The following is a 14,572-nucleotide window of genomic DNA, read 5'->3' on the forward strand; positions in this document are numbered from 1 at the left end:
CCCCTCCAGATTTCTGGCAGTCAGAGGTATAGGGTTGCCACAAAAGTGTGGGGTTGTATCCTTGACCATCTTGGCTAATAGCTAGGGTCCTACCAAATTCATGGTTCACTTTGATCAATTTCACGGCCACAGGGTCTTAAAATTAGTCAACTGCACGATTTCAGATGTTTATATCTGAAATGTCATGGTGTAGTAACCATGGGGACTCTGATCCAAAAGGGGATCATGGGGGTGGGGTCCTAAAGCTCTTGTAAGGGGGTTGTAGGATTGCCATACTCACTTCTATGCTGCCTTCAGAGCCCAGCTGCGGAGTTTCCTGCAACTGGAGGTAGGTCCGATCTCCCCAGTGCTGCTTGGAGTGCCACAACCAGGGGCTCTTAGCTGCTAATCAGGGCTGGGGCCTCGGACAATTTGAAAAATGGGTGCCCCAGCCATGGCAGGAGTCACAGGGTGGAAGCCCGGATCCCTGGCTGGAGCCATAGGGGTGGAGAGGAAGGGCCAGCAGCCCCAAGCCAGGCCCCCCTGAGACTGGGCAGGAGCTCCAGGGGCTGGCAGCCCCAGTCTCTGAGCCCAGGTCTCTGAGCCACAAGGGGGTAGAAGCCCTGAGTCCCGGCTGGAGTCCAGGCCCCCGCAATCCCAGCAGCAGCCCCAAGCTCGAATGCCCAGAGTCCAGGCAGGAGCTGCAGGGGGTGGAAGACCCAAGCCCCGGCAGGAGCCTGGGCACCTCCCAGCCCTGGCAGGAGCCATGGGGGCGAAGCAGCAGGCCAGGCATAAGCCAGGTGGGAGAGGGAACAGTAGGCCCAGAGCCCAGGCACCCCGAGCCCTGGCAGGAGTTGTGTGTGGGCAGGGGCGGAAGCCCCGGAACTAGAGTGTCCCAAGCTCCGGCAAGAGCCACTGGGGAAGCAGTCCAGAGCCCACCTCTGGGGCTGCTGCAGCACAGGGTGGTACACACTCACTTCTGTGCTGCCTGTGGGGGAGGGTCTGATCTCTCCCCATAACAGCTGTGCAGGGAAAGGATAAGTCCTGTCTCATCCCAGCCCGGCTGAGATTACGGAGATCAGATTTCACGGGGAAGGTCTTATTTCACGGTCCGTGACATGTTTTTCACAGCCATGAAATTGGTATGGCCCTATTGACCTATCCTCCATGAACTTATCTAGTCCTTTTTCTTGAACTGGAGCTTTAAAAAGTTCATCTCTCAAATAGGCATGAACAGATTCACTTTACATCCCCATACAGAAATTTAAATTGGCACTGGGACAGGATCCCCAACACCTTTTATGTGCATGTGTGAAACAGTGCGACATGATACACAGATGAAAAAGTAAGCAGGCTTCACTTCTAATGGAACACCACTGGATTTTGAAATGAAACAGATGGGAAGCGGATTCTTCACAGATTTTAAAAGGTCCACGAGCTACAGCACTGCTTTTTTTAAACCATGGAATGGAACAAACTTGAATTAGGGGTGTATAAGTGGGATGTGCATATATCACTATGTCAATTTGTTGTTCAATCCATAGAGCACCAAGTTACTGGAGCAGGAATCATTATGGATTGTCCTCTAGCAAGAGACTAGAACTGGAACATAAGGAAAAGCACAAACAAGTTTGTTTACACTTGCAGGAGATAATGCTGCCCGCTTCTTGTTTACAATGTCACCTGAAAGTGAGAAGAGGCGTTCGCATGGCACTGTTGTAGCCGGCGTCACAAGCTATTTACATGCCAGACGCGCTAAAGATTCATATGTCCTTTCATGCTTCAACCACCATTCCAAGGGACATGCACCCATGCTGATGATGGGTACTGCTCAACAACAAACCAAAGCAGTGCAGACCAATGCATGTTCACTTTCATCATCCGAGTCAGATGTCACCAGCAGAAGGTTGATTTTCTTTTTTTTTTTTTGGTGGTTTCCACATCAGAATGTTGCTCTTTTAAGACTTCTGAAAACATGCTCCACACCTTGTCCCTCTCAGATTTTGGAACATACTTCAGATTCTTAAATCTTGGGTCAAGTGCTGTAGCTATCTTTAGAAATCTCACATTGGTACCTTCTTTGCGTTTTGCCAAATCCACAGTGAAAGTGTTCTTAAAACCAACAACATGTGCTGGGTCATCATCCGAGACTGATATAACATGATATATATAGCAGAATGCGGGTAAAAAATGAGCAGGAGACCTACAATTCTCCCCCAAGGAGTTCAGTCAAAAATGTAATTAACACATTTTTTTTAACAAGCGTCATCAGCATGGAAGCATGTCCTCTGGAATGATGGCTGAAGCATGAAGGGATATACAAATGTTTAGCATATCTGCACTACGGTGTTTATCATTTTAACAGTGCGAATATCTGTAGTAAAAATAATATAAAGTGAGTACTGTACACTTTGTATTCTATATTGTAATTTAAATAAATATATTTGAAAATGTAGAAAAATATCCAAAATATTTCATTTCAATTGGTATTCTATTGTTTAAACTGTGATTATTTTTTTTAATCGCAATGAATTTTTTTAATCATGATTAATTTTTTTGAGTTAATCACATGAGTTAACTGCAATTAATCGACAGCCCTATTATTAACAAGTACAGTTTAAAATTCATGATACTGATTCTGTAATTCAAATCTATTACTAATTTGCTGTTGATTACAATGGAGAAGCCATGAAGATTTGTTAAAAGTCCAATACAGCCCCCATTAAAATTAAAAAGTATTTCTAACAAATCTACAGGTCCACTCCATTACAAACAAACAGAATATTTCTAACCAATCTGAGTTTATAAACACATTCACAGCTTATCACTGAATGAATAAGATTTTTTAAATTAATTTCAGATCACCTATATGGATTTAAGGGAACATGTCCGGCAAATATGTTTCTTTAGTTCAGATTAACTGGAAATCAATTTGTAGGATATAATTATAGCCAGACACTCATTTTAAGGCTATGATTTTACTGGGTATTTTGGGTGATAAGCCACAAGGCTGAAACTTATGTGGTTTCCTATATTACTAGAATCCCAAGAGAAAAGTAAGTTTATTCTATTTACTGATAATATGTCTGGTATTTATTAAGGCATGTAATTAAACAGTAACTGCACTTCCTTGAATGAAATTTAGATCTTTTGTTATTTCTTTAGACTGTGACAGGATTCTAATACTTAATGGATAAACAGCAAAATTTCTACTGCCTGATAGGGAAGAAAAAGCTGGGTCTCCTCTTAGCGATTACGTCACAAGGAATATACTTAGTAAGTGCATACTTATTTTATGTTTAGAAATAATTCTTTGCTACTCAAGCCAGTCAAAAGTTTTTGTTCCTGTTAGTCTAAAAGCTATTGAGAGATAACATCAGCCTCATTTTGATTCTCTGCAAAAAAATTTATCTATTCACTGCACGATTAATTTTGCACTATTTGCAGTACTACATGTTCCATTAAATTAGGCATACAATGTTAACATATCTGCTATCTTCTTCCTTTCAGTAGTCATTCTGTCATCTGAACTAAACGAAACTGAGGCTCCTCTCTGATGGGAAACACTGGGGCTTGATAGCACAGAGTAGCAATGCTCACTAGCGGGGTGCGATTTCTGAAGCACACCAGCCTGTTGCATGCTACACTGATCCATGTAGACCCTGTTGAAATGATCTAAAAGTTCCCTAGAGTGCATTAATTTAGCTGTTTTAGTTGGTACACTTGAGAAATCACACCTTCAGTGCACATTACACCTTCAGTGCTCTATATAGACAAGCCCAAAGTGTCCTCTCTCTATGACACATTGGAATAAGGTTCTTCTCAGAGATGCACAAGTGTACCAGGCCCCTTCAAGGAGCTGCTTTATTAGTAGTATTATGAAAAATTCATGTATACATACTATAATAAGTTAAAGCACTACTTCAGGGTAAGATACGATCCCTGACAAAAAGTGAACTGGAACAAATAATAATGTATGTGGTAATAGTGGTTAAATTCAACATGCTTTTAGCATTATTCACAATCAAAGCAAAGTTACTGTCCCAAGAGGATTCTTTTCCTCAGCTATTGCTGCAAATACCATGCACTGGTAAATATTGGGTAAATTGGGTAAAAATAAATGGGTAAATATTACCTGGGTAAATATCACCTGTGTAAATATTACCTTGATTTTTGAGGGTGGGTTTCTATATCATAATATATCTGCTTTTGTGAATGAACTGACAACAGTGCAAAATTATGTTAGGTCACATTATGCTACCTCAGCCCCAAAAAACTATAGAACAACAACAAAAAATAAAACTACAATATTTGTTTATCATTGTTCTAAGCAACTCAGAAGACATCACTATCGATAGAAGGTTTTCTAAATGGTCTTAACTAACAAGCTGAAATACTTGGAAGGATTGATTTTTCATGTGTATATTGAGAAAATACTGAAGGAGGAACTCATTGACCGATATAATGAAGTGTACAAGATTCTGAGATCCTATTTAAGAAAATAACAATGCAGAGCTATATTAAAATGTCCTAGCACAGAGGTACTATAATATCTTACGTTACAATCCTTCACTCTGATCAGTGCAAGAGGACCTGTAGATTAGCACTGAAGACAATGGCATTGCACATGAATGCATCGATTCTGCATCCAATTGCAGGATCATAGCCCATGTATATAAAATGTTTGCCAACCCTTTCCCCATATTTAATAATAATAATAAACCCACTTACTTGCTTTTCCCTTTGTACACTGTAGCATATGATCCTTCCCCTAATTTTTCCAGTTTTTCGTAAGAGTCTGCTTTTCCAAACTTGGGGCTTGTAGGCTAAATAAAAATAAAGGATGGAACTTTCAGCATTAACACCAAAATTAACTGCTTTGATTCAACCATGAAAGACTAAACAACATTACCGAAACGGATGGGATTATGTCTGAATTTTTTTAATATTGGCTGCAAGAATCCAGCAGAACTAATGTAGAATGTTTAATAGGCTGCTCAAATAAACATCATTCAACACTCCAGATGGTGGTTACCTATTTCAACCATATTCTTGTATCAGTGGAGCCATCAAAAGGAGGCTTGTGTTTCATTTTTGGCATAGAAAACTTTATATGCAGAGGTGGATCATTTCCAACTAAACCAACCAATCTGTTTTAATAAATGTAATTCAAGATTCTAATCTTCTCTATAAAATGGGCAAGGTAATCACATAGGCCTGCTTAGATGAAAACATGTAAAAAATACTGTCAGTGGCACTTAGGGCACTGAGCACCTCCCAGAAGATCTAAATATCTTATGGAATGGGCCCCGTAAGAGTGAATTTCACTTCTGAATTGATCCTAAAATTCTTTGGTTTGCATACACAACCAAAGCATGCCTTTTAATGGTGTGTGTATGCAGTATGGCTTTTTATCATCTTTATTCTTAATGACTGCTGCCTGGGTTTCTATAACTGAATCAAGTTAACTACGGTACTTTGTTCAGTGAAAAAGCAAAAGGTCAGATTTTCAGTTAGTGCAATCAGACATAGCCCCCACTGGCTTTAGCAAGAGCCCTAAGGAATCTGCCCTAAGCTTTTACACAAACCTAACAAAACTGACAATAACTAGAGCTGTGAAGAGTAGAAGTTCATACTGCACCTTTAAAAATATACTCTAAAATGATTAATTTGGAAGTGCTGAAAATAAGGAAAATTATGCAGAGGGCTCTGTCTTGTAAAATTGCACCATTTATCTTCATTTTGTTAAACAGAGCCTACTCAGCAGGAGAATACCAAACAATGTTTCTCGCAATCTTCATTATTTCAGTACAATAGTCTATGAAAACAATTACGTACATAACTGTGTCACTTTGTAGACATGAATCTCTGATACATATGTGAAAGTATACATGTATATATGGAGAGAGAGAGAGAGAGAAAGTTATGGCATACATGAGGGTGCAAAGTGGTATAAATATTTCTGGTCAAAGAAAACCACTCTGTTTTTGCAGAAATTTTCAATTTTTGATTTTCAGTCACGGATTCATTCTGGGTTCCTCCCTCTTATATTTTTCCAGTGCAAAAGGAGAAGAAGAAGAAAAAAAGAGAGAGAAAGTGAGATTATGTTTAAACTATTCTCTCCCCTTCCCCCATTTTCCACCAGTGGAAGAGGAGAATAGGGAGGGGGAAAAACTAAAAACACAAAAATTAAGGACCAAAAACCTAAATTAAATGAAAATGTAATCACTAGAAGGAGAAGGATCCATCAGACAAGGTTTGTCTGCTATCAGCTTGCTTCCAAGTGAGCCATTACCAACAGGTATGGATGTGTATTTGTTTGAGGGCAAGGAGAAAGTAGTCCACAATATAGTAGGTTTGCAAAACTATCAAAAAAAACCAACCACCCACCTTTGAGGCTCCTCCATCACTAGATTTCCATGTTATTCGGATATGATGAAGCTGGTTTACTGTGTTTTACTTTTCTTATATGTAGTTTGCCTATTTTCATGTTGAGACTTACTTGTTCCGTTGTTTTGGGATTTTTGTTTTGTTTTGTTTTTTTGTTTTTGTTTGTTTTATAATACCGCCAGTTGCCATAACGTAGAGGTCTTAAGAATCGCTATTGCTTCAGGGTTCTGATAGGTAATCCATTACCATAAAAATCAAATAATTATTCCCTCAACCACAGACTCACTTCCCCTTATTCCAGCCGTCAAAAATATTGGTTTAAAATCATAGCTATTTGATTCACTCCCCGCTTGGAAGCCTGCTGCATCCCCACTGAGAGTAGGCAGAGGATGAGAAGAGCTTGCATTGGGCAGGACCAGTATGATGGCCATAGGAAGAGCTCACTACTGACTATGCAGGAGAGGTGCCTGTGTTGACTGCCTCTGCCTGATGGGTACCTCTGCCACATGCATCAGCAGCTGTTGTGCTACAAACTCCAGCTTCATAGAAGCAGGATGGGCCTTGTCTCTCTTACTATGCAGTCACAACTCCCAGTTGGTCCAGTGCCTGGTCATGCTGAGTGAGAACAGCCCCAAAGCAACAAGAAAACTATTCAGTCACCATCTGTCCAGACCCAGCAGAAAGACCTGGCAGCTCTTCTCCCCTTTGCAGACCGTGATGCCTCAGTACCCCAGGTTGGCCCTCTGATCTAGCAAAAAGGGTGTCCTTTCAGTCCTCCTGAAGTGGCACAAGGCTCTGCATTGGATTCTGGATCCACAAGTTATCCCACCCAGTGGTCCAGCTTGGCTTTCTGATCTAGCTGGACCACTGGGTGGGATAACTTGTTGATCCAGAACCCAATGAGATCCTTGCCACTTCCAAAGGTGGAATCAAAGTGTACACAGTCCAGGCAGTGTCAGACCCTACTGGTGTGTCTCCCCGCAATACAGTGTAGGATGTTGTAGGCCAGGTGTTCAGGCACCTAAAGAGGCATATTGGTGCTTAATGGTATTTTCAAAAGCTGCTATCTGCATCTTTAGATACCTATATATCTTTAAAAACTGGCCCTTTAATTTGTTCGGTTACTCCCTGTATTATCTTTCAAAAGCACAAATTAACAGAGGCTGCTGCTATGATACTTTAGCATGAAACTTGCAAACTAATCTGCAAGATATTTCAGAGACCACAAAAAACTTTGAAAAGTGATATTGAGAATGCACACCACATGACAATTAATCTTTGAAAAAATTCACCAATTGCTGATGCTAGCAGTTAATAATTTTGATTATTAAACGTGAAAATAAAATTGACACTAATTTACATTTCACAATTTCACATGGTACCTTTCTACATTTCACTCATCTTAGAAAATACAGTATACTAGTCAGTTTAATTTTCTGGTTCTTAGTCAATAGCCTTGTATTGCAATGTCTGGGTTGAAAAGGCTGCAGAGGTTGATCTTCTAAAGAATTGAAACAATCTCTATTAATATTAAATTTTGTAAAATTTTGTTATAAGTTATAAATTTGGAGTCTAAATCATCTGAAATGCCATGTAAACTCTGAAATCCCAAATGTTTATATTTAAATACATTACTGCATACACAAAATTGCATTGGGTTTTTTTTCCTCCTTTCAGTACATCCAGTTTCATATGTCTATTTCTGAAATACTTTACAGAGCAAAATCCATAGCTATAGATCTTTCTATAAAATACAGGAAAGGCCACTCATTCCCATCTATTTTAAATTAGCCTTTGATTGTTACAGCAAACACCACCATTTTTAAAGTTAATAGTACAGTATATAAAAAAACTGAAGACCTTAGAACAGTTTATTCAATCCACAGCTTTCAAATGTTTAAAAATTATTTTTCTTTTTTGTTCAAAACCATGTTTCTTTTGATAAATCAGCTGTCACAAAACAGAGAACATGCAGATAAGAAACTACAAGCCTTTTGGATGACGACAGAATATAAGTGATTTTGAACATATGTGTGGAGGCTGATTTCAATCCCTCCCAAGCATAAATTACAGTACTACAAAAAACACATGATGTTAATATGATGGCTGAATTTAGCCTGAAGTCACTTTTCTGTTCACATTTAAAAAAATTATTAACAGAACCTATGACTTAGGTATGTGATAATAAAAGCAGAGGTTTTAAAAGAGATCTTTCATTATCTGGAAGATAATTTTATCTAGATGGCAGCTACTCAAGCCCCTGAATATGACACTTGATTTCTCTTTGCTCAGGAGGTAGCAAGAGATGTGGTCAATGATGTGCAGATGACTTGTGGATATAGTTTTTTGAGAAAAGAAAAGTTTCCTTTTAAATATAAGCTTGACCCATAGGGGAAAAAACGGTTACTAGCCTTCCTGCTGTTCAAGATATGTTGCTCAGGTCCATTCCATGCTAGGTATGTGTGTGCCACGTGCACAGATGCTGGAGATTTTTCTCTCAGTGATATCCAGAGGACTGGCTGTAGTGCCAGCATAAGGGGTGCCACCGGCTCCGCACCCTCTCAGTTCCTTCTTGCTGGCAACTCCAACAGAGGGGTAAGGAGGGTGGGTCATGTAATGGACAGGAGCAACACATCTTAAAAAACAAGTTACAAAAGGTAGGTAACTGGTTTTTCTTCTTCAAGTGCTTGCTCATGTCCATTCCATTCTAGGTGACTCTCAAGCAGTACTCCAGGAGGTGGGTGCAGAGTTCATGGATGTGCTGACTGCAACACCGCTCTCCCAAGACTGGCATCATCACAGGCTTGCTGGACATAGTGTAAAGGTATGAATCAATGACCATGTTGCAGCCCTGCAGATGTCCTGGATTGGTACTAGTGTGAGGAACGCTGCCGACGAAGCTTGGGCTCTCATGGAATAAGTGGTCAAGATGGCTGGAGGCAGAACCTTCACCTGGTCGTAGCAAGCCCAGATACATGCAGTTATGCAGGACGAGATTCTTTGGGATGACACAGGCAGCCCTCTCGTCATTTCTGCTACTTCTACAAAGCGTTGTATAGACTACTGGAAGGGCTTAGTCTTCTCAACATAGAAGGCGAGGGCCCACCTAACATCCAAAGCATGGAACCGACATTCCCCAGCAGTCTTGTTAGGTTTCGGAAAGAAGACAGGAAGAAAAAAAATGTGTTGGTTGTTTGGAATTGCGAAACCACCTTTGGTAGGAAGGCCGGAGGGGAGTGCAGCTGGACTTCGTCCTTCAATAACACAGTATAAGGGGGGTTCTGATGTCAGGGCTTTGATCTCTGAGACCCTTCTGGCCGAGGTGACTACCATCAGGAAGGCAACCTTCCAAGAGAAGCAGTATGGGGCAAGATGCTAACAGCTCAAAAGATGGCCCCCTGAGCCTCGACAGCACTAGGTTTAAGTCCATGGCAGAATCGGATCACAAACCTGAGGGTAGAGTCTTTCCAGGCCCTTGAAAAATCTGACCATCTTGTGGGAGAACACTGATCTGCCCTGCACTGGAGAGAGGAAGGTTGAGGTAGCTGCCAAGTGGACCTTAATAGAGGAGAGAGACGGATCTCGATGCTTTAGGTGGAGCAGATAGTTCAAGACAGACTGCAGGGAAGACCGGGATGGAGAGAGATTCAGTTTGGCCATGAAAGTAGCCCTGGTGGAAGGTTTTCTGCTACCTATCAGGACTTGCCAGACTTGTTCCGAATAGGGCTGCTTTTCAGGGTTCAGCCATGCAGCAATCATGCCATCAGGTGCAGGGATGTAAGGTTCGAATGAAGCAACTGGCTATGGTCTTGTGAAATCAAGTCTGAGTGGGATACAAGCATGGGTAGAGCTGCCACTGAAAGATCCAGAAGCATACTGAACCAATGCTGAAGAGACCATGTGGAGTTATCAGGAATAACCTTCACCTTGTCCCGCCTGATTTTTAGGAGGAACTTGTGAACCAAAAGGATCAGTGGGAAGACGTATAGTAGGCAGTCTGCCCAGGAGAGGAGGAAGGCATCGAAGAGGGAGCCCCAGCTGTGCCCGTTCAGTGAATAGAACTGATGGTATTTCCTGTTCTGTCTGTGGCGAACAGGTCCACCTGGGGAGGCCCCCACTTCTGGAAGATGACACTGATGACCTCCGGATGAAGAGACCACTCACGGTGAGAGGCAAAGGACCTGCTGAGGCAATCCACTAATGTGTTTTGGGCTCGGGGAAAATGTGATGCTTCCAGGTGAATGGCATGTTTCAAGCAGAAGTTCCCTGGCACAGGGCTGAAGATTGAGCCCCTCCCTACTTGTTGAAGTAATTCACTGATGCAATGTTGTCCATCAAGACACGCACCACCTTGCCTGAGACCTGGGAAGGGACACCTGCAAGCCAAACATACTGCTCTGTGTTCCTTAACATTTATATGCAGGGAACGTTCCTCCTGGGACCAGAGGCCCTGAGATTGTTGAGGTGGGCTCTCTAATCCAGGTCTGATGCATCCAAAACTAAGGTTACGAACAGATGCAGGGCAGCAAAGGGTACTCCTTTCATTAAGGAACCTGGGTCGCTCCACCAAGTCAGCAAAGCGAGGACTGCCAGCAGAATCGTGAGTATTGAGTTTAAGTTGTGTCTGCTCAGGGAGTAGACTGACGCTAGCGACATTTGTAGGGGTCTGAGGTATAGCCTTGCGTACTGCACCACATAGTTACATACTGCCATCTGACCCAACAGTTTGAGGCAAACCCGAGCGGTTGTTAGTGGGTGGGTCGTGACCTTGGAGATCAGGTCCAACGTAGCTCGGAATCTGGCCTCTAGTAAGTAGGCCTTGGTCTGGGTCAAGTCAAGCACTGCCCCAAAGAACTCTATTCTCTGAACCGGGACCAAAGTTGACTTATGCTCATTTATCAACAGTCCCAGAACCTGAAAGGTGGCCTGTACTGTACTGATGCTGTACTGGACCTGAGCCTGCCAGTGGCCTTTGATCAGCCAGCCGTCGAGCTACAAGTAGATATGGACACCTCAACGTCTGAAGAAGGCTGCTACCACCGCCATACACTTAATGAAGAGCCATGGGCTGCCAGCAGGCCAAAGGGAAGTGCTGTGCATTGGCAGTAGTGTTCATCCACTACAAACCTCTCTTCTGGAGGGAGCTGCTACAGCCAGTATGTCAACTAGGCTGGGTGAAGACTCCTTTAGCTCCCCGACTTCCAGCCCCAAGTTTGCAGTGACCCTTTTCAGGAGCTCTTGATGGGCCCTGAAGTCATCTGGCAGTAGTAGGTTACTAGGGCCTGCAACCACCTCATCCGGGGATGACGAGGAAGAAGCCTGCACTGGAGGGGGGGCTGCCTCCTCTTCCTCAACCTGAACCACATCCATTGGGGCCATTTCTCAGACATTGGTACCAGAGTCAGGGTCCAGCGCCATATGGGAAGAAACAGTGACTCACCTCTCGGACACCACCGAGTGTGAGCGGTGGGAAGGGGCGCCCTGTACTGGGAGAAACCCCCATGGGTTCCAACAATGCCACTGCATTAGCCAGTGGCCTGGTGGCCATGTGGCAGCCAAGGGGCCAGTACCGAAGTCCAATGCATGGGCTGGGCACCAATATGACTTTGGTGGAAAGAAGGATTTTTTTTTCAGACTCCGAATAGGATTCTTCCCTCGAAGACTATGGCAACGCAGTATCCGCTTCCACCTCCAGGCAGTGCCGGGGAAATGGTAACCACTGATGGGCCGGAGATCACTACATCGGGACCATGGAGGCTTTTCCCCTGAACAGTGCCACGGTGCTGCAATGGAGCTCACCGCCCCTTGATCCCTTCTATCCCGTCGCTTTGGTTAGCAGGGGGCCTTGAAGGGTCGTGGGATCAGGAGGGACATCAGGTCCTTTGCAGCCGGAGTTTAAGGGGCCCACAGGCACGAGGTCCCATGACCGCTCCCAGGAGTCAGAGGTGGATCCTGGACTGGACGTGGTGCTCTAGGCAGAGCCACCAGAGCTAACAGTGACCTTAGTGGCCAAACAATCTCTCCATCCTGGTCTTCCCTGCAGTCTATTGTCATAGAATCATAGAATCACAGACAGCTGCAGCAGCACAGGAGCCAGCAAACAGCTGTAAATGGGAAGTTTGAGTGGGAGTTTGCAAGGGGAGTTTGGGGGGAAAGACTAAAAGAGCCAGGCAGAGGAACAGACAGGCTAGCGAAGGGAGTATGTGGTGTTCTGGTGCTCGTTGGGGGTTGGGGGGGGTTGTTGTGGGAGGTGGTGTTTTGCTTTCATTTGTTATTCCCAGACTAACAGGACTTTGGTGGGAAGGCTATGACAGATACAGAGGCAGCAGTGGAAGTGACCCAAGCAGTGAAGATGACTGGATGTGGAAGCTGCGGCATGTACATGATCCTGGAGGGGGTACCTGAAAAGAGTTTCGTCTGCATGAAGTGCCACCTGATAGAGCTGATGGAATAAAGATCTGAGGATTGGAGATGCAGGTGGAAACTCTGGCTGAGTTTAGAAGGGGGTTCAAGCAGATGATGGAGCAAAGACATGAGAAGGCTGAAGGGAGAAGCTCAGACTTGCAGATGGAAGCAGGACCAAAGAACTCTGAGGTGAGACTGCTGGGTGAAGAAAATAGACAGTGGAAGCATGTGACTAAGAGAATCAGGCAGAGGAAAAGATGGGCTAGTGAAGGAGAAATAGAGCTCAGGAACAGGTTTGCGGAGTTGGAAAATGAAGACAGGGCACAGCAGGCACTGAAGGTGAGAAGGCAAGGAAGAAGAGAAGAGCAGCTAGTCCTATGGGAAGAGGGGACGATAACGCTCAATGGAGAATACACTACCAAATATGAGCCCCAGAAGGATATGGGATGGATTGCAGGGAATTGCAAGGAACAATAGGAATCGAGAGGACTTGCAGCCAGAGGGAAAAGGGGATAGACTGGAGAATCGCAACATCACCAGGAAAAGGCAGGTCTACATGATTGGGGACACCTTATTGAGAAGAAGAGACAGGCCTGTAACCAGAGCTGATTCAGAGAACAGAAGGGTGTGCTGTCTGCCTGGTGCTAAGATATGGGATGTGGACCTGAGGCTGAAGAGGATCCTAACAGGAGCGGGAAAGAATCCATTGATTATCCTTCATGTGGGAACAAATGATATGGCTAGATTCTCGCTGGAACATATCAAGGGAGACTATGCCAGGCTGGGGAAGATACTTAAGAAAATTGAGGCTCAGGTGATCTTCAGTGGGATTCTGCCTGTTCCTAGAGAAGGGCAACGAAGGTGTGACAAGATTATGACGATCAACAGATAGCGCAGACAGTGATGCTATAAGGAGGGCTTTGGGATGTATGGCCACTGGGAGGCATTCATGGACAGAGGACAGTTCTCTCGGGATGGACTTCATCTGCGTAGGGAGGGAAATAGACTTCTAGGATGGAGGCTGGCACAACTGATTAAGAGACCTTTAAACTAGGAATTTGCGGGAGTCGGTTGGGAGATGTCCAGGTAATCTCCACGCCGGATTTTAGCATTGAGAGGAAAGAAAACGAAGTAAGAAAGGATACAGCTGCGGGTAGCTGAATGGACATAAGGAGGAAGGGCAGTGTGGATACCAGTCTAATAGACGGTAGAATGTCCATGCTTAATCGGGTAAAGAACGTGAGCGAAGCAAAACAGAAAAAATTAAGAGGTTTGTACACCAATGCGAGGAGCCCACGTAACAAAATGGAGGAACTAGAGCTACTGGTGCAGGAAGTGAAACCGGATATTATAGGGAAAACAGAAACATGGTGGGATAGTCGTCATGACTGGAGTACGGGTATTGAAGGGTATGCCCTGTTTAGGAAAGAGATAAATAAAGGCAAAGGTGGTGGAGTAGCATTGTATATCAATGATGAGGTAGAATGTAAAGAAACAGCAAGTGATGGAATGGATAAAACAGAGTCCATCTGGGCAAAAATCACACAGGGGAAGAAAGCTACCAGAGCCTCCCTTGGGATAGTGCTTGGGGTGTGCTATAGACTGCCAGGATCCGATTTGGATAAGGATAGAGACCTCTTTAATGTTTTCAATGAAGTAAATACTAATGGGAATTGTGTGATCATGGAAGACTAACTTCCCAGACATAGACTGGAGGACAAGTGCTAGTAATAATAATAGGGCTCAGATATTCCTGGATGCAATAGTTGATGGATTCCTTCACCAAATAGTTGCTGAA

General features: G+C 43.6%; 1 protein-coding gene across 5 annotated transcripts in view; it reads right to left on the reverse strand.

Annotated features, from left to right (window-relative positions):
• CDK14 (cyclin dependent kinase 14) overlaps window positions 1–14,572 on the reverse strand; it is a 501,539-nt gene that overhangs the window by 333,143 nt on the left and 153,824 nt on the right. For all 5 annotated transcript variants that reach the window (XM_073334004.1, XM_073334008.1, XM_073334007.1 and 2 more), the window contains one exon: window positions 4,711–4,805. In XM_073334004.1, coding sequence (XP_073190105.1) covers window positions 4,711–4,805 — 95 coding nt within the window. The remainder of the gene's footprint in view (window positions 1–4,710; window positions 4,806–14,572) is intronic.

Source organism: Lepidochelys kempii, chromosome 2, assembly GCF_965140265.1.
Source record: "Lepidochelys kempii isolate rLepKem1 chromosome 2, rLepKem1.hap2, whole genome shotgun sequence".
NCBI classification, from domain to species: Eukaryota; Metazoa; Chordata; order Testudines; family Cheloniidae; genus Lepidochelys; species Lepidochelys kempii.